At 48.9% G+C, this 25,112-nt stretch overlaps 1 protein-coding gene across 1 annotated transcript; it reads right to left on the bottom strand.

Annotated features, from left to right (window-relative positions):
- Positions 1 to 522: 522 nt before the first annotated feature.
- Positions 523 to 24,379, bottom strand: virma (vir like m6A methyltransferase associated). The gene is given in 27 exon segments (XM_046303378.1): positions 523 to 791; positions 793 to 880; positions 1,021 to 1,044; positions 1,047 to 1,172; positions 1,272 to 1,621; positions 1,717 to 1,880; positions 2,000 to 2,096; positions 3,101 to 3,255; positions 3,353 to 3,502; positions 3,628 to 3,760; positions 3,893 to 4,110; positions 4,864 to 5,113; positions 5,506 to 5,741; positions 5,934 to 6,089; positions 6,180 to 6,662; positions 10,273 to 10,355; positions 11,078 to 11,760; positions 11,840 to 12,066; positions 12,244 to 12,381; positions 12,480 to 13,201; positions 14,558 to 14,794; positions 14,984 to 15,103; positions 15,215 to 15,377; positions 15,489 to 15,537; positions 21,081 to 21,167; positions 23,525 to 23,637; positions 24,277 to 24,379. Coding segments are annotated over 27 exon segments (5,397 nt in total). The 5' UTR covers positions 24,340 to 24,379; the 3' UTR covers positions 523 to 709.
- Positions 24,380 to 25,112: the final 733 nt, after the last annotated feature.

Here is a 25,112-nt window from a genome sequence, read left to right as displayed (position 1 = left end):
ACCCTTGTTGCATCTCCTGAACCCACCCTTGTTGCATCTCCTGAACCCACCCTTGTTGCATCTCCTGAACCCACCCTTGTTGCATCTCCTGAACCCACCCTTGTTGCATCTCCTGAACCCACCCTTGTTGCATCTCCTGAACCCACCCTTGTTGCATCTCCTGAACCCACCCTCATCTCCTGAACCCACCCTTGTTGCATCTCCTGCCCATCTCCTGAACCCACCCTTGCATCTCCTGAACCCACCCTTGTTGCATCTCCTGATGATTGGCAGATACCTGTGACATTGCTTCAACTCAGAGAAAACCAGCCTGCTGAGATCCTAAATAAAGTCTGCTGAAACACCTCTGATCTCTGGTCCTTTTAAGGTACAATAGTCTTACTCCATCTACTCTAATGGAATTATATACAGCTCATCATGCATTTCTTACATTGCATATACCCCATGCATCGATCCGTCTGTCAATCCATCCATACTAACATACCACAGTGAGGAACACTAACACACTACTCCAGACGGCGCTCTCAATCACAGAACTTTATGGAGTCTGAACAACAATGTAAAAGAACTAAAACATAATACAACAAATTCCACACATCATCATCAATAGAATCCCACAGAGGACACGTTTCCATGGAGATGATGTACTCATTATTCCTGATTGGTCCGTTAAGAGCCGTGACGGGCTGCAGTCATTGGCCAGGTTTGTTTACCTGGTGAAGGAGCGAACGTGTCGTCCCCTCCCTCCTCCGCTGCCTCCCCCACCGCTAAACTTCCCCCCCTGGGACCCCCCCCCCTCCTCCTCCCTGACTCAGCCACGACAGGCCTGTACCCCCACGACCTCGAGGGGCGCGGTCCCGCGGAGCCAGGCGATATGCACCTGGAAGAGAGGGAGCGAGAAGAACAAGGGTGACCATCAGTAATTGTGCATGAAAGTATTATCTTGTATTCATGCTGTTCTCTGAATATGTATGTGTGTGCTTATACAGTATGTACGTGTGCATATGAGTATGTGTGTACCTGCAGGCTGCTGGCGTGAGGGCAGGGGCCGCGTGTAAAGTTGCTCTGCCCGCCCCTGGCATCACTGTATGTTCCTCTGTGGGTAACCGGTGGCAACGGACCACTCCATGACGTGCCACCTCGCCCACCCTCACGGCGGGCATTATAGTTACCTAGAAGGGAGGGGGATGGGAAGACATGTTAGTCAAAGTTTCTTTAAAAGACAACAGACCCACTTGTTAGTTTACAGCGATCTGTTTGTGTCAACATACCAGACAGCAGCACTCCTTTAGGCTGCGGTGGGGTGAAAAAGCGTGTCTGCTGGCTGTGGAAAGCAGCCCTGCCTCTGTTCCCAGTGAACAGGCCTCTGGTGGGGGGTTTGGGGGAGCTCTTAGGGGGTCGCTTGGGGGGCAACAGGCCCAGGGGAGTCCCAACATCTTTAAACTCTGCCGCCACAAAGTCATCCACGTGCATGCTGGGAGGGCGCGAAGTGTTCTGTTTGCGCTGGCGGAAGATGTCGTTGGAGCGAAAGGGCTGTCCCCCGAAGCCCCCCCTACCTCGACCGCGAGGAGCAGCCATCATGTGGGCTCTCTTAGCTGGCTCGATGTAGTCTGACTTACCACTGCAGAGAGGAAGAGGACGACACAGGCATCTTTGTTAACATGTGGGTCACATACAATCACATTATGTACCTGAAGGTGATAAAAGTGTGTGTACCTGGTGATGAAGGTCTCGTGTTTGTGCTTGCCCAGCCTGAAGCCCTTGTTAGTTTTGGTATGACTGGGAGACAAGGGCTCAGACAGGAAGGAGCGTTCCAGCTCTGACTTCAGGTCCAACTCTGGACAACACTCCTGGGCCAGGCCTAGCAGGTCCACCTTCACCTAGAGACAGAGAGATTTACTCACACCCATACCCACACACACACACACACACACACACACACACACACACACACACACACACACACACACACACACACACACACACCCAGGTGTCTCACCATGTCTAGTTCTGCCTCCATGTCGTCAGTGTGGAAGGGGGAGAACCACAGAGCCTTCAGCTGCTCATCCAACACCTCCGACAACACAAACACCGTCCTGCAGGAGAGAACACAGACAGTCAGAACAGGACCCACACAGCTTCGGGTCAAAACTGGGTCCATAGCGTGTCAGTGGGTCATTCAAGACAAGCCAAATTCCCCAAACAAATTGAGTTCATACAGGCCATAATTTAAAAAACAGTTGATTAAAATTGCACTTTTGTTAAAAGGTGCACTATGCAGAAATCTCTCTGTCATTTCCTGGTCACTAGTTTTTACCACTAAGCCATAAGACTCCTGAACAGCTAATCAAATGGTTACCCAGACTATTTGCATTGTGTGCCTCCCCCAACCCCTCTTTTACGCTGCTGCTACTCTGTTTATCTTATATGCATAGTCACTTTAACTATACATTCATGTACATCCTACCTTAATTGACCTGACCAACCAGTGCTCCCACACATTGGCTAACCGGGCTATCTGCATTGAGTCCCACCACCCGCCAACCCCTCTTTTTACGCTACTGCTACTCTCTGTTCATCATATATGCATAGTCACTTACCTACATGTACATACTACCTCAATAAGCCTGACTAACAGGTGTCTGTATATAGCCTCGCTGCTGTTATTTTCAAATGTCTTTTTACTGTTGTTTTATTTCTTTACTTACCTACACACACATACACACCTTTTTTTCCCGCACTATTTGTTAGAGCCTGTAAGTAAGCATTTCACTCTACACCTGTTTCTGCTGTTTGAAGCTGGTGTGCAAAACCGAAAGTAAAAGATGCAAAAATGTAATTTAATAACTGGAAGCATAAAAATAGCGCACATATAACAGACCTACCGCTTCTAGACATGCGTTCAGTGAGAATGACAGATCTATAACTCACATTTCTATGTGAATTTGTTCAGCTCGCACAAAAAGTTACATACAGCAGCTTTAACGGTATCTATTGGGCCAACAGTGTCAGTGGGCGGTATCTGTGGTTGAACTGGGCCAATAGTGTCAGTGGGCGGTACCTGTGGTTGAACTGGGCCAATAGTGTCAGTGGGCGGTACCTGTGGTTGAACTGGGTCAATAACGTGTCAGGATTGGGTAGAGTGGGCTCCGTCTCAGGGGGAGAAGATGTGTCAATAGTGCTCTCCAGCGTCTGTCGTAGACCAATCACATTCTCCAACAGGGTCTCCAATGAATCCTCCTCCTTGCACAGCTTCTACATACACACACAACAGTTACTTCCACTACTTCCAACCAGAGATTTGCATTTATAATCATTACTATGCACAAAGTGTGTGTGTGTGTGTGTGTACCTTGATGTGTTTCTCTAGTGTGTTTAGAGGGTGTGTGTCAGCCTCCTCCCACTGCAGCAGAGCCTTCATCTCTGAGCCAGTCAGAGCCACAGACCTTGGGGGCGGGACCAGCCCGGACTCTTCTCCTCCACTCTCCTCCCCACAGCAACCCTGGGTATGAGAAGAGAGAGTAACGATGATTAATGTAATACGGGCGGATCGGCCTTCCCATCGGCAGATAATGATTGACTGGATAATGGTTGATCATGTTGAAATGGACTTGTTTGGGGTTTTACCAGAGGGTCAGTGTTGAGGATCTGTCGTAGGAAGTCCAGCAGAGCAGAGAGGAGTTCAGCCGAGTCTTTCCTGAAGGAGAACACCTGTCTCTTCAACAGAGCACACACACTGGCACTGTGCTTCTTCAGAGCCCTAAAAACACACATCTTTAAAGTTGAATTTGGTGTTCCACAGGGTTCAGTGCTGTAACCACTACCATTGTCTATATACACATGCTACACTTGCATTGATCTAAATTCCTGGCAGTGAGGAGTGTGTGTGTACCCTTTGAGGTGGTAGAGTCCATAGTCATGTTCTGTGAGGAACATGAGTGTCCTGAGACAGGTGAGGAGCAGAGCGGCACTGCTCTCTCCGTTCCCCAAAACCTCCATCAGAGAGTCGCACACTGATGAGATCATTTCCCGTCCTGGCAGGGCATTGGCCAGTTGCTCAGCCTCTGACACACACCCCTCGGCTGGGTGGGGCACCACCAGAGAGATGTCCTAACACACACACAGCAGAGTTAACACAATGAGTCCCACCGTTTACAAAAAAATCTGTAGAGTCAGAATGATTTGAGATGCTTGGCGAAGGCTGACTGTCAGGAATACAAACACATAACATGTTTCGTCTCTGATGCTCATAAACTACACAAGAGTCGTTAGAAGGTAAGGGGTTCTTCTACATAGAAGACCATAGTAAATCCCAGGACATAGTGTCTATAACACTGTGATAAGCTCACATAGTCGCTGTTATAAACTCTGAACAGTTGTCACTGACTAGTTAGATATTCATTTTCCAGTGAGCAAACCATTTCTGTACTTAGAGCATTCTTATAACTACATTTCTATCGAGTTTTTGAACTGTCAATAAAACTCAAGAATGCAACTGTTTATGTCAAATAGTTAGGTGTTCTACTTGTGGCCCTGGTTGTCCTGAAAAGAACATGGTAAAACACTTCATCGTGAGACTAAATATAACAGCTGGACATGCAGATAAATGAAAGTCAGATCAATGTCTTGGGACTGATGGGGTTAAACACCTTTCTCTATCCCTCTACCGCTCCCTCTTACCTGGCTCAGCCTGATATACGACCCCCTGCTAGTCTGACACATAGGTCAGACTAAAGAGCATCCACAAAGACCTACATGTTTATGAATATAATACGCACCAATTCACCCCATACCTCTCCATTGTTATCAGCTAGTGGACGAAGTGCATTAGCTTCATACAATACCAGGTGCTTCGTGTGTTACCTGGTCACACAGTGACTGCAGGACAGTTCCCACCAGCTCTGCACAGTGCTGTTGTGGCAGGGCGTGGTCAGCAGCGGGAACCAATAGGGACAGTAGCAGGGGGAAGACATCAGCCAATGGCTCGTCTCCAGCGGTAGAGCCAGAGAGCAAGTGTAACGTTGCGATCTTACAGGCTCTCTGGGAAACCAGGGTGTCGAATAGAGAGAGGAGACGCAGGACCTGCCCCCAACCGGGACTCTTACCCTCAACACTGAAAAACACAACCACACATACCGAAATCAAAACCACAACCACACATACCAAAATCAAAACCACAATCACACATACCAAAATCAAAACCACAACCACACATACCGAAATCAAAACCACAACCACACATACCGAAATCAAAACCACAACCACACATACCGAAATCAAAAACACAATCACACATACCAAAATCAAAACCACAACCACACATACCGAAATCAAAAACACAACCACACATACCAAAATCAAAAACACAACCACACATACCATCAGAGAAGGTAGCATGGTGGTTCTAATATGGACGTGAAATATTATCCAAAGCCAATTTGGGATTTATTTGGCTTGCCATCTTAGTTCAAGAGGTGCATAAGGGTGTGTTTGCGACTGTCTTACGGCTGTAGTTCCGCCAGCAGGAATTCCAGCAGGGTCTTCATGATGAGGGTGGCGGTGGGAGAGGAGAGGTCAGCCAGCTGGACACACACACGTCGCAGCATGGCCAGCAGCGGAGGACAGCTAGTTCCACACACACACCCGAGGGCGTCCGCAAACACACCCCACTGCACCCGCAGGTGCATGCTCCACAACTTCCTGGTGTTCAACGCTACAGCCACGTCCTGGTCAGAGATCACCTGGAGGGGGACCAGCACAACACACAACTAGAAATCTGATTCCCTTCGGTTTAGATGTTTCCAACATGAAAGTCCTACAGCTTTCAATCCTCATGCATTGACTAGTTTGTTAAGTGTCAATCCAACGACCTCCAGACTGTTGCTGATGATGGCTGTAGCAACATGAGAAGCAGCAGGTGTGTGTGTGTGTACCTGCGTGCTCTGCATGGGCAGGGGAAGTGGCAGCAGTTCAGACAGCAGGGTGAGGCCAGAGAAGAGTCCCTCTGGTGCTTTCAGTAGAGAGCCCAACACCTCCTTCAGCATCAGAGACCATGTGTTACTGAGCAGAGTCTCCTCTGTGTGGGTCATCTACAGGGGAAATGATACCCAATTTATTACATGCACGCAACACACACACACACAACATTATGTTAAAGGTCAATCAGAAAAGAGCTCTACCTGTTCACTGACTCCCTGTGTGAAGGTGAGCAGCACATCTACGATGAGGGCCTGAACCTTGGTCTCCTCCCAGTCTAGACGTCCAGAGGACGGGGCTGAACACACGACCATGTGTAGAGTCACCAACGTGCTCGCCACACGCGTGTCCCTGAACTGGAAGGCCCCGCTGCGCAACAGCTCTGTTAGCATGGTCCGCAGCAGCCTTAGCGTGTTAGCGCACACGCCAAGGATCATACAGCGCTGTGGGGTGGGTCCCATGTGTCCGTGCACACGCCAGGCAGGCAGCAGCACGCTACACAGCTTCTGGAGCACACAAACACACGTGTCCAAGCCCTCCCCAGAAAACAACTGCACCCCTGCTAGACTCCACTTCAGATCTCTCTGCTGAGCCTCTACGGCGGGAGGTGGACAGGCGATCTGGCAGAGGACCCTCAGCGCAGAGATCAGTCCACTTCCTTCTAGAGTCAACACGTTCTGGACGTTCTACAGGGACACACACGGGACAGACAGGACAGAATGGCTTTTCTGTTAGTAATATGACCAATAATACACATTACATCAGCCACACACAGTGCATTCGGAAAGTATTCAGACCCCTTGACTTTTTCCACATTTGTTACTTTACAGCCTTATTCTAAAATTAATTAAATTGTTTTCTCCCCCCCTCAATCTACGCACACTACCCCATAATGATGAAGCAAAAACAGTTTAAAAAAAATAAACATTGCAAATATATATTACAAAAATAATAAATGAAATATCACATTTGCATAAGTATTCAGACCCATTACTCAGTACTTTGTTGAGGCACCTTTTACAGCGATTACAGCCTCGAGTCTTCTTGGGTATGACACTACAAGCTTGGCACACCTGTATTTGGGGAGTTTCTCCCATTCTTCTCTGCAGATCCTCTCAAGCTCTGCAGGTTGAATTGGGAGCGTTGCTGCACAGCTATTTTTCGGTCTCTCCATAGATGTTCACGTCCGGGCTTTGGCTGGGCCACTCAAGGACATTCAGAGACTTGTTCCGAAGCCACTCCTGCATTGTCATGGCTGTTTGCTTGTTGTTGTCCTGTAGGAAGGTGAACCTTCTCCACAGTCTGAGGTCCTGAGTGCTCTGGAGCAGGTTTGCTCTGTTCATCTTTCCCTCGATCCTGACTAGTCTCCCAGTCTCAGATGCTGAAAAACATTCCCACAGCATGATGATGCCACCACCATGCTTCACAGCAGAGATGGTGCCAGGTTTCCTCCAGACTTGAGGCTTGGCATTCAGGCCACAGAGTTCAATCTAGAGCAGAGAATCTTGTTTCTCATGAGCAGAGAGTCTGTAGGTGCCTTTTGGCAAACTACAAACGGGCTGTCATGTGCCTTTTACTGAGGAGTGGCTTTCGTCTGGCCACTCTACCATAAATAACTGATTGGTGGAATGCTGCAGAGATGGTTGTCCTTCTGTAAGGTTCTCCCTTCTCCACAGAACAACTCTGGAGCTCTATCAGTGTGACCATCGGGTTCTTGGTTCCCTCCCCGACCAAAGCCCTTCTTCCCGATTGCTCAGTTTGGCCGCGAGGCCAGCTCTAGGAAGAGTCTTGGTGGTTACAAACTTCTTCCATTTAAGAACGATGGAGGCCACTGTGTTATTGGGGACCTTCAATGCTACAGAAATGTTTTGGTACCCTTCCCCAGATCTGTGCCTCGACACAATCCTGTCTCTGAGCTCTACGGTGGACTACCACAGGTGGACTCCAATCAAGTTGTAGAAACATCAAGGATTTTTCTCTCTCTCTCTCTCTCTCTCTCTCTCTCTCTCTCTCTCTCTCTCTCTCTCTCTCTCTCTCTCTCTCTCTCTCTCTCTCTCTCTCTCTCTCTCTCTCTCTCTCTCTCTCTCTCTCTCTCTCTCTCTCTCTCTCTCTCTCTCTCTCTCTCTCTCTCTCTCTCTCTCTCTCAACTATTTGCATGTACCGCAGGGCAGCTCTCTAAGCCTTCTACTGTTTTCTTTTTTACCAATGACCCGTCACTGGCATTACACAAAGTATGTGTGTCCATGTATGCTGATGATTAAAGTGTAAACGCATCAGCAACCACAGCTAATGAAGTCACTGAATCCCTTAACAAAAGGTTGCAGTCTGTTTTGGAGTGGGTGGCCAGTAATAAACTGGTCCTGAACAACTCTGAAACTAAGAACATTAAACTTGGTACACATCATTCCCTAAGTTCTAGACCTCAGCTGAATCTGGTAATGAATGGTGTGGCTGTTGAACAAGTGGAGGTTACTAATTTACTTGGTGTTACCTTAGATTGTAAACCGTCATGGTCAAAACATAGATTCATTGGTTGGAAAGATGCTTTTTTGACACCACACTCCACAGGCTGTAGTTGTATCTTATCTTGATTATTGTCCAGTCATATGGTCAAGTGCTGCAAAGAAAGACCTAGTTAAGCTCCAGCTGGCCCAGAACAGAGCGACACGTCTTGCTCTTCATTGTAACCAGAGGGCTAATATTAACACTATGCATGCCAGTCTCTCTTGGCTAAGAGTTGAGGAAAGACTGACTGCGTCACTTCTTGTTTTTATAAGAAACATTGTGTTGGAAATTCAAAATTGTTTGCATAGTCAACTTACACACAGGACTGACACACACACACACACACACACACACACACACACACACACACACACACACACACACACACACACACACACACACACACACACACACACACACACACACACACACACACAATCACACACAATCACACGCCCCACCAGACATGCCACAAGGGGTCTTTTCACAGTCCCCAGGTCCAAAACAAATTCAAGGAAGTGTACAGTATTATACACAGCCATGACTGCATATAACTCCCTTCCATCTTATACAGCACAAGTGAACCGCAAACCTGGTTTAAAAAAAAACAAATAAACCAACACCTCACGGCACAAGGTCTCTCCCGCATGTGACCTACTTGTTGTGCATATGTACTGACGTATGTATAACCGATCGGTGCACACACACACACGTTAATGTTTTGAAATTGTCAAGTCTTTTGTCTCAAATGTCTTTTTTGTTATGTGTCGTACCACAGTCGGAACCCCAGTAAGACCCCAGTCGGAACCCCAATAAGACCCCAGTCGGAACCCCCGTGAGAACCCCTGTTGGACCCGAGTGGGACCCCTGTCGGAACCCCAGTGGGACCCCAGTAAGACCCCAGTAAGACTAGCTGTCGCCATTGAAGATCCTAATAATTCAAATCAAACTAGCTGACTCCATGGTGAAGGACGTCTCTGCTGAAATCCACCAAGGATTGGTGCAGAGACCATGCTTTGTGGAATTTAGGTCTGACTACATGAATAAAATGGGATTATGAAACGCTTACCGTGTACCTATGTTTGTCCTTTAGTTGCATGCCTTTCTTTGTTAGCTGAAATCCATACTTTTTCAAGTATAGACGCTAATCAAATACACCAACCGACTGTTTTCCCATTGCTGTTGCTCTAAGATGGCAACTCAGCGCAAATTAGCATTTGTCAATCGAATCTCAAAAGGAAACAGTCGGTGGATGTTTTTGAATAACGTTTATTGAAAAAGTATGGATTTCAGCTAACAAAGAAAGGCATGTAACTACAGAGGACAACACAGGTACAAGTTAAACGTTTCATAATTATAATTTTTTTTAAGTATTGACCTTGGGCGAATCAATGTAGTTGTTGCTGAATTCCACAAAGCCTGATCTCTGCTTCACTTGTTGGTGGATTTCATCAGAATCTTCCTTCACCTTGGAGTGGAGTTTAGTCAGCTAGTTATATCAAAGCAAGTCTGTGTGTGTGTGTGTGTGTGCGTGTAGGGAGCCTGCAGCCATGTCATCATTATGAAGGATTAAACAAACAGCAACAATATATAATATAATAATATATGCCATTTAGCAGACGCTTTTATCCAAAGCGACTTACAGTCATGCGTGCATACATTCTACGTATGGGTGGTCCCGGGGATCGAACCCACTACCCTGGCGTTACAAGCGCCATGCTCTACCAACTGAGCTACACAGGACCAACAACAGGTTATCACTCCTTGGGGACATGTAGTGTAACGGCTCACCTGTTTGATGTAGTCTATGAGGCTGGGGATGCTGCCCATCTCCAACTTCACCTTGTCCAGAGGTTCCAGCCACTGACTCAGCTCTGGAACACAACACCAACACTGAGAGGATCACTTAGTGTTGCAGTTCACCTTCGCAAGGAATTCTGAATAGTAGTTTAACACATGTTTTTTTGGGGGGTACTTTTCTCCCCAATTTCGTAATATCCAATTGATAGTAACGGTCTTGTCCCATCACTGCAACTCCCCTGCGGACTCGGGAGAGGCGAAGGTTGAGAGCCATGTGTCCTCCGAAACACGACCCACACTGCTTCTTGAAACACCGCTCGCTTAACCCGGAAGCCAGCCGCAACATGTTGGAGGAAACACTGTCCAGCTGGCGACCGAAAGTCAGCTTGCAGGTGCCCGGCCCGCCACAAGGAGTCGCTAGAGCGCGATAGGACGAGGAAATCCCAGCCGGCCAAACCCTCCCCTAACTCGGACGACGCTGGGCCAATTGTGCGCCGCCTCATGGGTCTCCCGGTCACGGCCGACTGTGATGCAGCCTGGGATCGAAACCGTCGATGCAGTGCCATAGACCGCTGCGCCACTTGGGAGGCCTTCAACACATTTCTAAGGGGTGATGGGTAGGGCTATGTCATTACAATGATAGAGTTGGGTGTAGAAGTTTTTTAAGATGAAGGTTTAGGGACTACCAGCTCACCCATTGTTGATTAGGTTGGTTTGGAGTTATAGGTCAGAGGTTAGGGGTTAAGGTTGGATACCAACCTGGCGTTGTTATAGTCAGGGGTCAGGAGCTACGCACCCTGTAGTTTAGCGTTGGTGTCATCAGCCTTGGCCAGGATGAGTAGAGGAGCAGCGTGTTGTTCCATGTTACGGAGATCACTGGAGTTCTGAACCACCATCAGCACCAGCATACACGCATAGTTATAGGTCACCGCCTTCCGGGCCTTGGCCTCCCCGTGTCCGTCCTTGCTGTGGTGCTGCAGCAGCGTAACCAGACAGGAGAGGTTGTTCTCCAGGCTGAAGACGTGGGCTACAGCGCTCCTCCCAGTCTGTGTGAAGGTGATGAGGTAGAGGGCATGGAGCATGCTCAGTACCTCCGCACTGTCCCCCTCCTCTAGCCCCACCCCTCCCTCCCCGCCGGCAGTCACATGACTCATCAGCTCAGACACGCTCTGGAGGGCATGCAGCGCCTGCATCAGCCACACCCCCAAACCCTCTTCACCCAATCCGGGGCCCGAGAACCCGCCGTCGCCCCCAGTGACCATAGGTTCCTCTCCCTCAACCTCGGCGATGGTTGCTAGGAGGCGGAGCAGCAGGTTGGTAGGCGTCGGATGGGCCAGCATGAACAGCAGTCCTGATTGGGTGAGAGACAGAAAGTGCAGGACTTCCCTGACGGCGTGAGTGACACCTGTATGCCCTGCTGCCACTGCTGCTGACAACACCACCGCCGAGCTCTCCAGGAAGTGACATGCATGCATGTACCTGTGGGGTGGGGGGGAGAGTTATTAGTACAAATGACTGTGTGTGTGTGTGTGTGCGTGTGTGTCGGTGTTGTACCTACCTGTACAGTGTAGGGTAGGGGTCGTCTCTCTCCTGTGGACCAGTAATGCGTGCGGTTGTAGGGAAGGCCTTTCCAGGGGGCTGGACCATGGTGTGGGGTGCGGTCTCTAGAAGGTGATGTAACTCTTCTAGAACTCCAGCCAACCTATCCAGCTCAGCCTCGCTGACAGGGGAGGGGCCTAATGAGGTCTCCTCCTCCATGGCTATGTCAGGCTCCTCCCCCTCATCCTGAAATATAACACTGATAATTCTTATATACTGATATACTGTAGTAATTATATGGACAGTAGAACCTCAGTCATAGAAACCCCAGAGTTCCACACTGAACTGGGAGCTGGTTATGAAATGGGAAACTTTATCAGACCCTGTTCTTAAAACGCAGATCTCCAGTCAGCGTGTGCTTACCTGCAGAGGCTCGCTCCAGGCTGCCGCTGTCCTCTGCAGGTCAGTCATAACCTCATAGGCGTGGCCTTTCTGCAGAATGGCGTTGCCCGCGGTTACCACACGCACAGTTTCCTCCCCCAGGAACAGCTGCACCAACCGCTGCGGGGGGGGGGGAACACACAACCTCAGTTAGAAACACACACAGCCTCTCTATTATAAGGTCTTCATGTGTACCGTATGTCTATGGCCCCTCTCACCTGGTATCCACTCCTCTCTATCTCCCCCTCCTGTAGGAAGGCCTCCACACCAGCGGGGGCACTGGTCAGAGCATCCAGAGCCCTTAGGATACACAGCTTCAGTGTGGACGACACATGGTCCACCTGGAGCAGCTCCAGTAGGAGCTCCAGGGCTCCCTCGTGCAGCAGCGCAGTGAGGCCCTGTGGGCACTCAGCCAAGCAGGAAGCCAGCTTAGCTCCAGCTTTCAGCTGCCTGAGGTTTAGAGCAATGGGTTGGGTCAGAGCTATCTCCATGCTAAGACCCTGGAGAGCCCATTGGACCAGAGCTCCAATAGGCCCCTCCCATTCCCCCTGTCCAATCAGAAAGCCCAGCCCTCTAGCGAGCAGCCCTGATGCCTGCTCTAGGGCCGTGACCCAGCGGGAGTCACGGTCCTCTCCTATCCCAGCCAGGAGCTCTCTCATCTGGGCAACAACCTCAGCCTCTGCCCCTTCTCCACCTCCAGGCCCCTCTGGACCAACACACACAGCCCCCGTAGCCCTCTCCAGTTGGGAGTCGAAGCGGGTCTTGTAGGGAGGGGTGAAGTAGAGCAGTGGGCGTAGCTCTCTTTCATAGGGGTCGTACTGGACTGGGGGCACAGAGGCCAGGTCTTCAGGGGTGTAGTCAATGTCAAAACTGGGCAGCTTAAAACTCCCATTGTCCAAGTCATCCTCATCACTACTGATCTTCTCATAACCATCATCACCTGGAGAGAGGAGGGACGGTGAGAGAAGGAGGGTGAGAGAAGGAGGGTGAGAGAAGGAGGGTGAGGGAGGGAAAAATATTGTAAAACAACAAAAACAGCAAAAGAAAAGGCCTCACTCACAACACTCACATAAGTGCTAAAACATTAATAACATTAATTACAGTTCACTCAACCAATAGTTAAGAATGTTAGAGAACCACAGCAGACAGGCACAGTTAGTTTGTCATGCAAGGGGATCTGATACTACAGCAGCAACAGCCATGGCTCTAAGCCTTATGATTACAGCTGGTTAGGCTGGTTATAACAGCACTGAGCAGGGTGTAGGGGTCTGAGCAGGGTGTAGAGGTCTGAGCAGGGTGTAGGGGTCTGAGCAGGGTGTAGGGGTCTGAGCAGGGTGTAGGGGTCTGAGCAGGGTGGAGGGGTCTGAGCAGGGTGGAGGGGTCTGAGCAGGGTGGAGGGGTCTGAGCAGGGTGGAGGGGTCTGAGCAGTGTGGAGGGGTCTGAGCAGGGTGTAGGGGTCTGAGCAGGGTGTAGGGGTCTGAGCAGGTTGTAGGGGTCTGAGCAGGGTGTGGGGTTGAGGGGTCTGAGCAGGGTGTAGGGTTGACGGGTCTGAGCAGGGTGTAGGGGTTGAGCAGGGTGTAGGGTTGAGGGGTCTGAGCAGGGTGTAGGGTTGAGGGGTCTGAGCAGGGTGTAGAGGTCTGAGCAGGGTGTGAGGTTGAGGGGTCTGAGCAGGGTGTAGAGGTCTGAGCAGGGTGTGAGGTTGAGGGGTCTGAGCAGGGTGTAGGGTTGACGGGTCTGAGCAGGGTGTAGGGGTCTGAACAGGGTATAGGGGTCTGAACAGGGTATAGGGGTCTGAACAGGGTATAGGGGTCTGAACAGGGTATAGGGGTCTGAACAGGGTATAGGGGTCTGAACAGGGTATAGGGGTCTGAACAGGGTATGGGGTCTGAACAGGGTGTAGGGTTGAGGGGTCTGAACAGGGTTGAGGGGTCTGAACAGGGTGTAGGGTTGAGGGGTCTGAACAGGGTGTAGGGTTGAGGGGTCTGAACAGGGTGTAGGGTTGAGGGGTCTGAACAGGGTATAGGGGTCTGAACAGGGTATAGGGGTCTGAACAGGGTATAGGGGTCTGAACAGGGTATAGGGGTCTGAACAGGGTATAGGGGTCTGAACAGGGTATGGGGTCTGAACAGGGTGTAGGGTTGAGGGGTCTGAACAGGGTTGAGGGGTCTGAACAGGGTGTAGGGTTGAGGGGTCTGAACAGGGTTGAGGGGTCTGAACAGGGTGTAGGGTGGAGGGGTCTGAGCAGCATGCCAGAGCACACACACACTGTCTGTCCTGCGGTCACACAGCCCCCTACCTTCCTCCATCTCTTCCTCCTCCTCACCCTCATCCTCTTCCTCCTCATCCTCAGGGGCGCTACACTCCGTCCGTGCATCGTCCTCTTCTTCCGGCTCTTCATCCTCTTCCTCCTCGCCCTCTTCCTCAGGCTCGGCGTCTGAGTAAGGTTCGTCGGCAGGCAGTGAGCTGCGCTCAGGTGAGACCGCCTCCAGGTAGTCCTCCCCTCTTTCAGTCGGCTCCGCCTTGGCCACTCCAACTGAGACAGTCACCATGGACACCACAGTCGGTTATCAAGGCAACCAAAGAGGGCATCAGGTATACACAGATACAAGCTTGCATAAATACATGGAAACGCTTCTTTTGGCAAGGTTAGCTAGTTGAATATACAGTATGAAATCTGTCCCTGTGAGATGAACATAGAGACGCAGAGAAGTGTGTGTGTTACCGGTCACTGGGACCGGCTCCTCATCATCATCATCTGGTGGGGGCGGTCCAGGAGGGGTGCGGGGCCCTCTGGGAGCTGGTCTGGGGGGACTGCCATTATACTGCTCCTCCTTATCCCACTCTGTGACACACACACAGTTGAGTCCACCTTGTGTTTTCCTTTTTGCCATGGGAAATATGATAGTATTGTGATAGTGGTATCCTGGCAACCCTACTATGAGTCTTTACGCACCTTGTTTGATGATCCTCTTGAGGCCCGTCTGTTGTTGGGGGGGTGGGGGAGGGGGAGGTGGGGGAGAGTCCCGGTCGTGACCATGTGACCTTTCTGCTGTACCGTACACGGCCACCGTCAGACTGGTGTACCATCCACGCAGCACCAGACCATCTGTGTTCACCTACACAACACACACACTCACCATGACAAACACACAGCGACACACACAACACAGTTCACCTGTAGAGAGAACAGTGACCTTTCTACAGACAGAGGGGGAAGGAGTCTTTACCTTTCCATTGGGCCTGAAAACGATGGACTTGTTTTCGTCATATTCAAAACTGTAAGGACGAGACAGCGAGAGAAAGAGAGACAGAATTATCACATTTCCATTAGTAGTGGAGCAGGCTACAGTAGAGGGGCTGGTGTACTGCAAGTTTTCTCTCAGGTGAACAACGGCCTGTGAGCGCTTGACTAACATTAGGTTGTGCTTGTGTTCTCGGTTGGAATGATCGATGTGGTATTCTGGGTTCCATATTCTGTTGTGTGTGATTCTGCAGGTGCAGCAACAAGGCTAAGTGTCTGGCGACCCGTCTTGGAGTGAACAAGGACTAAGACAGTAGTCACAGATTGGTCTCTGCCCTGACAGCTTCTACAGGTGAGACTTGAGCTCTCAAATATTTTTATAGACACATTCTGGGAAGTGAAAAAATGGGAGGGGTGGGGAGAGAGAAATAGACAGATACTGGGAGGGCAGGAGAAACAGAGAGAGACAGAGGAAGAGGTAGAGAGAGGGGGATACAGACAGAGAGAGGAAGAGGTAGAGAGAGAGGGATACAGACAGAGAGAGGAAGAGGTAGAGAGAGGGATACTGAGCTTGAGAGAAGTAGAGGTAGAGAGAGGGATACAGACAGAGAGAGGAAGAGGTAGAGAGAGAGGGATACAGACAGAGAGAGGAAGAGGTAGAGAGAGAGGGATACAGACAGAGAGAGGAAGAGGTAGAGAGAGAGGGATACAGACAGAGAGAGGAAGAGGTAGAGAGAGACGGATACAGACAGAGAGAGGAAGAGGTAGAGAGTATCGCGCCGTCCCAACCTTCGCTCTCTCTCCCCCGCTACTCTCTCCTCTTCCATCCTATCATCTCTTCCCTCCGCTCAAACCTTCTCCAACCTATCTCCTGATTCTGCCTCCTCAACCCTCCTCTCCTCCCTCTCTGCATCCTTTGACTCTCTATGTCCCCTATCCTCCAGGCCGGCTCGGTCCTCCCCTCCCGCTCCGTGGCTCGATGACTCATTGCGAGCTCACAGAACAGGGCTCCGGGCAGCCGAGCGGAAATGGAGGAAAACTCGCCTCCCTGCGGACCTGGCATCCTTTCACTCCCTCCTCTCTACATTTTCCTCCTCTGTCTCTGCTGCTAAAGCCACTTTCTACCACGCTAAATTTCAAGCATCTGCCTCTAACCCTAGGAAGCTCTTTGCCACCTTCTCCTCCCTCCTGAATCCTCCTCCCCCTCCCCCCTCCTCCCTCTCTGCAGATGACTTCGTCAACCATTTTGAAAAGAAGGTCGACGACATCCGATCCTCGTTTGCTAAGTCAAACGACACCGCTGGTTCTGCTCACACTGCCCTACCCTGTGCTCTGACCTCTTTCTCCCCTCTCTCTCCAGATGAAATCTCGCGTCTTGTGACGGCCGGCCGCCCAACAACCTGCCCGCTTGACCCTATCCCCTCCTCTCTTCTCCAGACCATTTCCGGAGACCTTCTCCCTTACCTCACCTCGCTCATCAACTCATCCCTGACCGCTGGCTACGTCCCTTCCGTCTTCAAGAGAGCGAGAGTTGCACCCCTTCTGAAAAAACCTACACTCGATCCCTCCGATGTCAACAATTACAGACCAGTATCCCTTCTTTCTTTTCTCTCCAAAACTCTTGAACGTGCCGTCCTTGGCCAGCTCTCCCGCTATCTCTCTCTGAATGACCTTCTTGATCCAAATCAGTCAGGTTTCAAGACTAGTCATTCAACTGAGACTGCTCTCCTCTGTATCACGGAGGCGCTCCGCACTGCTAAAGCTAACTCTCTCTCCTCTGCTCTCATCCTTCTAGATCTATCGGCTGCCTTCGATACTGTGAACCATCAGATCCTCCTCTCCACCCTCTCCGAGTTGGGCATCTCCGGCGCGGCCCACGCTTGGATTGCGTCCTACCTGACAGGTCGCTCCTACCAGGTGGCGTGGCGAGAATCTGTCTCCTCACCATGCGCTCTCACCACTGGTGTCCCCAGGGCTCTGTTCTAGGCCCTCTCCTATTCTCGCTATACACCAAGTCACTTGGCTCTGTCATAACCTCACATGGTCTCTCCTATCATTGCTATGCAGACGACACACAACTAATCTTCTCCTTTCCCCCTTCTGATGACCAGGTGGCGAATCGCATCTCTGCATGTCTGGCAGACATATCAGTGTGGATGATGGATCACCACCTCAAGCTGAACCTCGGCAAGACGGAGCTGCTCTTCCTCCCGGGGAAGGACTGCCCGTTCCATGATCTCGCCATCACGGTTGACAACTCCATTGTGTCCTCCTCCCAGAGCGCTAAGAACCTTGGCGTGATCCTGGACAACACCCTGTCGTTCTCAACCAACATCAAGGCGGTGGCCCTTTCCTGTAGGTGCATGCTCTACAACATCCGCAGAGTACGACCCTGCCTCACACAGGAAGCGACGCAGGTCCTAATCCAGGCACTTGTCATCTCCCGTCTGGATTACTGCAACTCGCTGTTGGCTGGGCTCCCTGCCTGTGCCATTAAACCCCTTCAACTCATCCAGAACGTCGCAGCCCGTCTGGTGTTCAACCTTCCCAAGTTCTCTCACGTCACCCCGCTCCTCCGTTCTCTCCACTGGCTTCCAGTTGAAGCTCGCATCCGCTACAAGACCATGGTGCTTGCCTACGGAGCTGTGAGGGGAACGGCACCTCAGTACCTCCAGGCTCTGATCAGGCCCTACACCCAAACAAGGGCACTGCGTTCATCCACCTCTGGCCTGCTCGCCTCCCTACCACTGAGGAAGTACAGCTCCAGCTCAGCCCAGTCAAAACTGTTCGCTGCTATGGCCCCCCAATGGTGGAACAAACTCCCTCACGACGCCAGGACAGCGGAGTCAATCACCACCTTCCGGAGACACCTGAAACCCCACCTCTTTAAGGAATACCTAGGATAGGATAAGTAATCCCTCTCACCCCCCCCCCTTTAAGATTTAGATGCACTATTGTAAAGTGACTGTTCCACTGGATGTTATAAGGTGAATGCACCAATTTGTAAGTCGCTCTGGATAAGAGCGTCTGCTAAATGACTTAAATGTAATGTAAATGTAAGAGAGAGGGATACAGACATAGAGAGACAGAGGTAGAGAGAGACGGATACAGACAGAGAGAGGAAGAGAGAGAGGGATACAGACATAGAGAGGAAGAGGTAGAGAGAGAGGGATACAGACAGAGAGAGACAGAGGGATACAGAGAGAGAGACAGAGGTAGAGAGAGAGGGATACAGACAGAGAGAGACAGAGGTAGAGAGAGAGGGATACAGACAGAGAGAGACAGAGGTAGAGAGAGAGGGATACAGACAGAGAGAGACAGAGGTAGAGAGAGAGGGATACAGACAGAGAGAGGAAGAGGTAGAGAGAGAGGGATACAGACAGAGAGAAGAAGAGGTAGAGAGAGAGGGATACAGACAGAGAGAGGAAGAGGTAGAGAGAGAGGGATACAGACAGAGAGAGGAAGAGGTAGAGAGAGACGGATACAGACAGAGAGAGGAAGAGGTAGAGAGAGAGGGATACAGACAGAGAGAGACAGAGGTAGAGAGAGAGGGATACAGCGATTGAGAGAAGTAGAGGTAGAGAGAGAGGGATACAGACAGAGAGAGACAGAGGTAGAGAGAGAGGGATACAGACAGAGAGAGACAGAGGTAGAGAGAGAGGGATACAGACAGAGAGAGGAAGAGGTAGAGAGAGACGGATACAGACAGAGAGAGGAAGAGGTAGAGATAGACGGATACAGACAGAGAGAGGAAGAGGTAGAGAGAGGGATACAGACAGAGAGACAGAGGTAGAGACAGAGGGATACAGCGATTGAGAGAAGTAGAGGTAGAGAGAGAGGGATACAGACAGAGAGAGGTAGAGAGAGGGATACAGCGATTGAGAGAAGTAAAGGTAGAGAGAGAGGGATACAGCGATTGAGAGAAGTAGAGATAGAGAGAGAGGGATACAGACAGAGAGAGAGAGGTAGAGAGAGGGATACAGCGATTGAGAGAAGTAGAGGTAGAGAGAGAGGGATACAGCGATTGAGAGAAGTAGAGGTAGAGAGAGGGATACAGCGATTGAGAGAAGTAGAGGTAGAGAGAGGGATACAGCGATTGAGAGAAGTAGAGGTAGAGAGAGGGATACAGACAGAGAGAGACAGAGGTAGAGAGAGAGGGATACAGACAGAGAGAGGAAGAGGTAGAGAGAGGGATACAGACAAAGAGAGACAGAGGTAGAGAGAGAGGGATACAGCGATTGAGAGAAGTAGAGGTAGAGAGAGAGGGATACAGACAGAGAGAGGAAGAGGTAGAGAGAGGGATACAGACAAAGAGAGACAGAGGTAGAGAGAGAGGGATACAGCGATTGAGAGAAGTAGAGGTAGAGAGAGGGATACAGCGATTGAGAGAAGTAGAGGTAGAGAGAGAGGGATACAGACAGAGAGAGGTAGAGAGAGGGATACAGCGATTGAGAGAAGTAAAGGTAGAGAGAGAGGGATACAGCGATTGAGAGAAGTAGAGGTAGAGAGAGAGGGATACAGACAGAGAGAGAGAGGTAGAGAGAGGGATACAGCGATTGAGAGAAGTAGAGGTAGAGAGAGAGGGATACAGCGATTGAGAGAAGTAGAGGTAGAGAGAGGGATACAGCGATTGAGAGAAGTAGAGGTAGAGAGAGGGATACAGCGATTGAGAGAAGTAGAGGTAGAGAGAGGGATACAGACAGAGAGAGACAGAGGTAGAGAGAGAGGGATACAGACAGAGAGAGGAAGAGGTAGAGAGAGGGATACAGACAAAGAGAGACAGAGGTAGAGAGAGAGGGATACAGCGATTGAGAGAAGTAGAGGTAGAGAGAGAGGGATACAGACAGAGAGAGGAAGAGGTAGAGAGAGGGATACAGACAAAGAGAGACAGAGGTAGAGAGAGAGGGATACAGCGATTGAGAGAAGTAGAGGTAGAGAGAGGGATACAGACAGAGAGAGACAGAGGTAGAGAGAGAGGGATACAGACAGAGAGAGGAAGAGGTAGAGAGAGGGATACAGACAAAGAGAGACAGAGGTAGAGAGAGAGGGATACAGCGATTGAGAGAAGTAGAGGTAGAGAGAGAGGGATACAGTGATTGAGAGAAGTAGAGGTAGAGAGAGGGATACAGCGATTGAGAGAAGTAGAGGTAGAGAGAGGGATACAGACAGAGAGAGACAGAGGTAGAGAGAGAGGGATACAGACAGAGAGAGGAAGAGGTAGAGAGAGGGATACAGACAAAGAGAGACAGAGGTAGAGAGAGAGGGATACAGCGATTGAGAGAAGTAGAGGTAGAGAGAGAGGGATACAGTGATTGAGAGAAGTAGAGGTAGAGAGAGGGATACAGACAGAGAGAGAGAGGTAGAGAGAGGGATACAGACAGAGAGAGACAGAGGTAGAGACAGAGGGATACAGAGCTTGAGAGAAGTAGAGGTATAGTCGAGAACCACTCTTTGGAAACAAGTGCTTTATTGAATACTTTTAAGTGCTATCCTCTGGGTCCACATTGTATATTTCTGTTGTATGTGTCTTTTACACAAACACATTCAATTCAAATAGAATGTACAAATTGTTACTGACCTGCCCAGTCTGTGGAAGCAGGCGCTGCTGGGTTTAGTGAGGTTGTTGAAGAAAAGCTCCAGCTGGAAGGAATGAGGCGATGTCTCCCTGGAAACACAGACAGGAAATAACATCACCACTCAGCCCCCCCTTTCAGCCACATGAGAGTTCCCGTCTGTCTGGTTACGATTTTACCTCACAAATCGCCCAACTACCACGGCGAGAATGAGGCCAAACTGAACATTACAGCTCTGGGGCCTCATTTATCAATAATGCGTAGAAACTTCTATAAAATACTTCTTACGAACAGAATTTAGAATGTTCGTAAACATAGAAAAAGTGTGATTTATCAAACAATCCTATGAGCTGCATGCGTAGACTGGAAGGAGATAATCGCTGATAAATACCAAATGTTCTCAGCCTCAGTGCTCGTGCACGACCGTGGCTATTTGCATTTTGAAGTGCCCCCAATTAATCATACATGGTCAAAATCATCCCTTTAAAGCCCGTGGGGAATATACCACACCGTACCAGGATATACAACGTCGCAACCAAAGAAAGCAAAGAAAATAGTAGGTACTAGTGTCAGAGATTGAGTACAACCAAAAGGTTTTATTTGTCTCTCTCAGTTGTGGCTTGACCAGTATAACCATTAAGACAATGAGGTGCATTAGCAATGGCAAATCTACATCAAATGAGTAGACAACAGTCAGAAATAAGCCATCCATCCTCAACAGCTCCTTCCTGTAGGCGTATAGGCCAACATTGGCCACCACATTCAGCAGCGTCTTCTGCCCATCTCATAAATGATCACCTGCACATTAAGAGTGGAAGCCTTTTCTGTCCACATAGTTCAACTCGTTTTGGGATGGTGCTTTTATGGCGATGTGGATGCCGTCTATTGCTCTGTTCGTATTTGGGAACCCATTGATGGCAAAGAAACCCCTCTTGACTTCAACCTGTTGGGCGACGGTGTAAGGAAATTGTACATTACAGTTTGTTTTACTGATGATTGCATCCAAAACACTGTCTCATCGAAGCTGTGAGATGCCGATCGGTAAGCTCCCGATGCCAAGAACCTGAGGGTGGACAGCACTTGGATGTGCACCGGAATGGCATAAGGTTGCCTTTTTAAAGTAAGTCTTAAGTCCTCACAAAAATCCTAGAAGATTGGCTCATCAGATATAATTTCCCAAAACCAATCAGTACTTTCTGAGAAAGATCATACTACTGCACAGATCCTACTGCTGTTGGAGCTACGAACACAAGCATTTCACTACACCTGCAATAACATCTGTTAAATATGTGTCAAATTTGATCAACCTCTCATTCAATTTCCCATTATTTAAAGTCTTTTATCATATTTCAACAATGGTTTCACTTTCACACGTGCCTCTAACTTTGGGCTCCCGAGTGGCGCAGCGGTCTAGGGCACTGCATCTCAGTGCAAGAGGCATCACTACAGTCCCTGGTTTGAATCCAGGCTGTATCACATGATTGGGCGTCCCATAGGGTGGCACACAATTGGCCCAGCACCGTCTGGGTTTGGCCGGGGTAGGCCGTCATTGTAAATATGTTCTTAACTGACTTGCTAGTTAAATAAAACATGTAACAAATGACTGTACTTTATGTGAATTATTATAGTAAAAAATGCACTGGTGGTCAATTGATATGCCTGTCAAGATATGTTGCATGAATTCACAATGGAAATACAATAACATCCAAAAATTATAGAATTATTACTCCATCACAATTTCAGACATTTATTTCCCCCCCATTCTACGCTTGAAAGTTCACTTACCCCTCGATCACACCGACAGCGTCATTGCGTTTTGGTACACTAGAAGTCCCAATGGAATGCTGCGTTTGCCTTGCAGAATTGCGTAACATTGGATTTATTTAATTTATGCATCAAATTGTATGGTTTGACATTAATGGTAGCAGAATGTGACTGTTGAACTTACGTTGAACACATATCCAGATGACGCTCGTACCATTTTGCTCAATAAGGCTGTAGGTGTGAACAAGGCATTATTCCACCACATGGCACTGTGTGAGCACGGTCATGGCAAATGTTCCTATTGATAAATCGCACACTTTGCATGTAAATGATCCCACGCATGGTTTACACACATATTTGTGCCTATGCATGATTGTTTAAATTGAACCTTTATTTAACTAGGCAAGTCAGTTAAGGACAAATTCTTATTTTCAATGACGGACTAGCAGGGAACAGTGGGTTAACTGCCTTGTTCAGGGGCAGAACAACAGATTTGTACCTTGTCAGCTCGGGGATTTGAACTTGCAACCTTTCGGTTACTAGTCCAACACTCTAACCACTAGGTTACGCTGCCACCCCAGAAGTTCCCCTCATACACATCCCAGTCTCAGATGTCACATGCACATAGCTAGTAGTATATATTTATTTAGCTCTCCCTTATACACCTTGAATGATGGTTTCTTACCCGAATGCCCGGTTGTCTGGCAGGCTGGTGTGTGCTTTAATTCCAGGAGGAATGACGCGCACCTCTGTGATCAGGACCCCACACGGGAACCGCATCACATCCACATTGGTCAGCTACAGACAGAACACATTTGAATAATTTCACTGTAAGGCCTACCACATCCGTTGTATTCGGCGTATGTGAAAAATAAAATGTGATTCGATTTTTATTTTAGACCATGTTAGCGCACAACAAAAACAGTCAGCAATTTTTGTGCCATACAAAAACAAAAAGGGACAACTGAGGATTTCGTGTATTCATCTGCAGACAGTAACTGTAGACTGTATCTGTAAAGATGAACAGTCGGTAAACTGTCTGTGTCACGTAAACAGTGTGAGTCGCTAACTAGCAAGTAAACATACACGTTAGCTGTGTGAGTAACAAGCGGGTAAACAATCTGCGCACACGCTGTTGCCGACTGTCCCGTTATCTGTTATGGCTAGCTAGTTTTGCGTATCCCTATCCCCGCTGCAACTGTAGAAGAGACCACTGAATATAAGAACCCGTGACCTACTTAAAAACGTAATACCTTTTTTAGGAAACAATCCACTTAGTTTGGATGGACGACTGAGTTATTATGCAAGGTGGCCACCGTGTTAGCATTAGCCTAGGGGAACGGGGGGATCAGAAGTCGTAGTTAACTAGCTAACTGGAATCTCAGCTAAGTACACTCCTGGGATAAAATAGCAAGTGGTATTAACAAATGTAGCTACCTCTGCACTTTGATGTTTGAACGTATCCAGAAAAAGTAGCTCCGTTAAAGTGTCCCCCGCCATGTTTTTCTGTTTTCACTTGGGGTAAACTTCCGGATCTAGCCACAACGGTTTCCGGGTTTCAAAACCCGACGGCAAGCAGTTCTGTAAAGACAGACCCTGAATCAGCTTAAACCGAATTTATTTCCAAATTTCTGAAATCGGTGCATAGTGGAGAGTTCATCCAACATTATTCAGGCTTCTGGCAATGGCACTCTCGTAATAAATTATTAAAGATGCCGTAATAAAACAGGCAGTAGCCTGACTTTGAATATTTGATATATGTATTTTACAATAGCCTAAATGAAAACAATGGATCTACATATTTTTCATCACTGTTTATAAAAATAAAAAAGGCCTTATAAACTTTATTGCAATTATGTCACTGATTTGCCACGATTGGCTGGTCTCAATATTTTCTCAGCAGTAGCAGAAATTATGTTACATTACATTGTTTTCAATAACATTTCCCACTGCAGCCTATATTTTCCAAGCGTAGCATTTGGAAATAGCCTATGAACTCGCCTACTCATGAATAGAGATTTCTTTTTTAACTAGGCAATGGTCAGTTTGTAGGCTAGTATATGAGATTGTTGTTCTTCTCAAGTATGTTGTTCAGATTGGACCGATGGGTTTGTCGCGATGCCGTGCCACGTCCTTGTTTGAAAGCACCAATAGGGACAGCACTCAGAAAGAGAAGGGATATATTCATTACGGAAACCGTTTACAGGTTAAGAACCAAACGAAAGCACAGAGGAAACAAGAGTTTCTATTGGACAAATGCAGGTAGGTCCCTC

This window comes from Oncorhynchus gorbuscha, linkage group LG15, assembly GCF_021184085.1.
Source record: "Oncorhynchus gorbuscha isolate QuinsamMale2020 ecotype Even-year linkage group LG15, OgorEven_v1.0, whole genome shotgun sequence".
Taxonomy (NCBI): Eukaryota; Metazoa; Chordata; class Actinopteri; order Salmoniformes; family Salmonidae; genus Oncorhynchus; species Oncorhynchus gorbuscha.
This window is presented reverse-complemented; position numbering and strand designations above follow the sequence as displayed.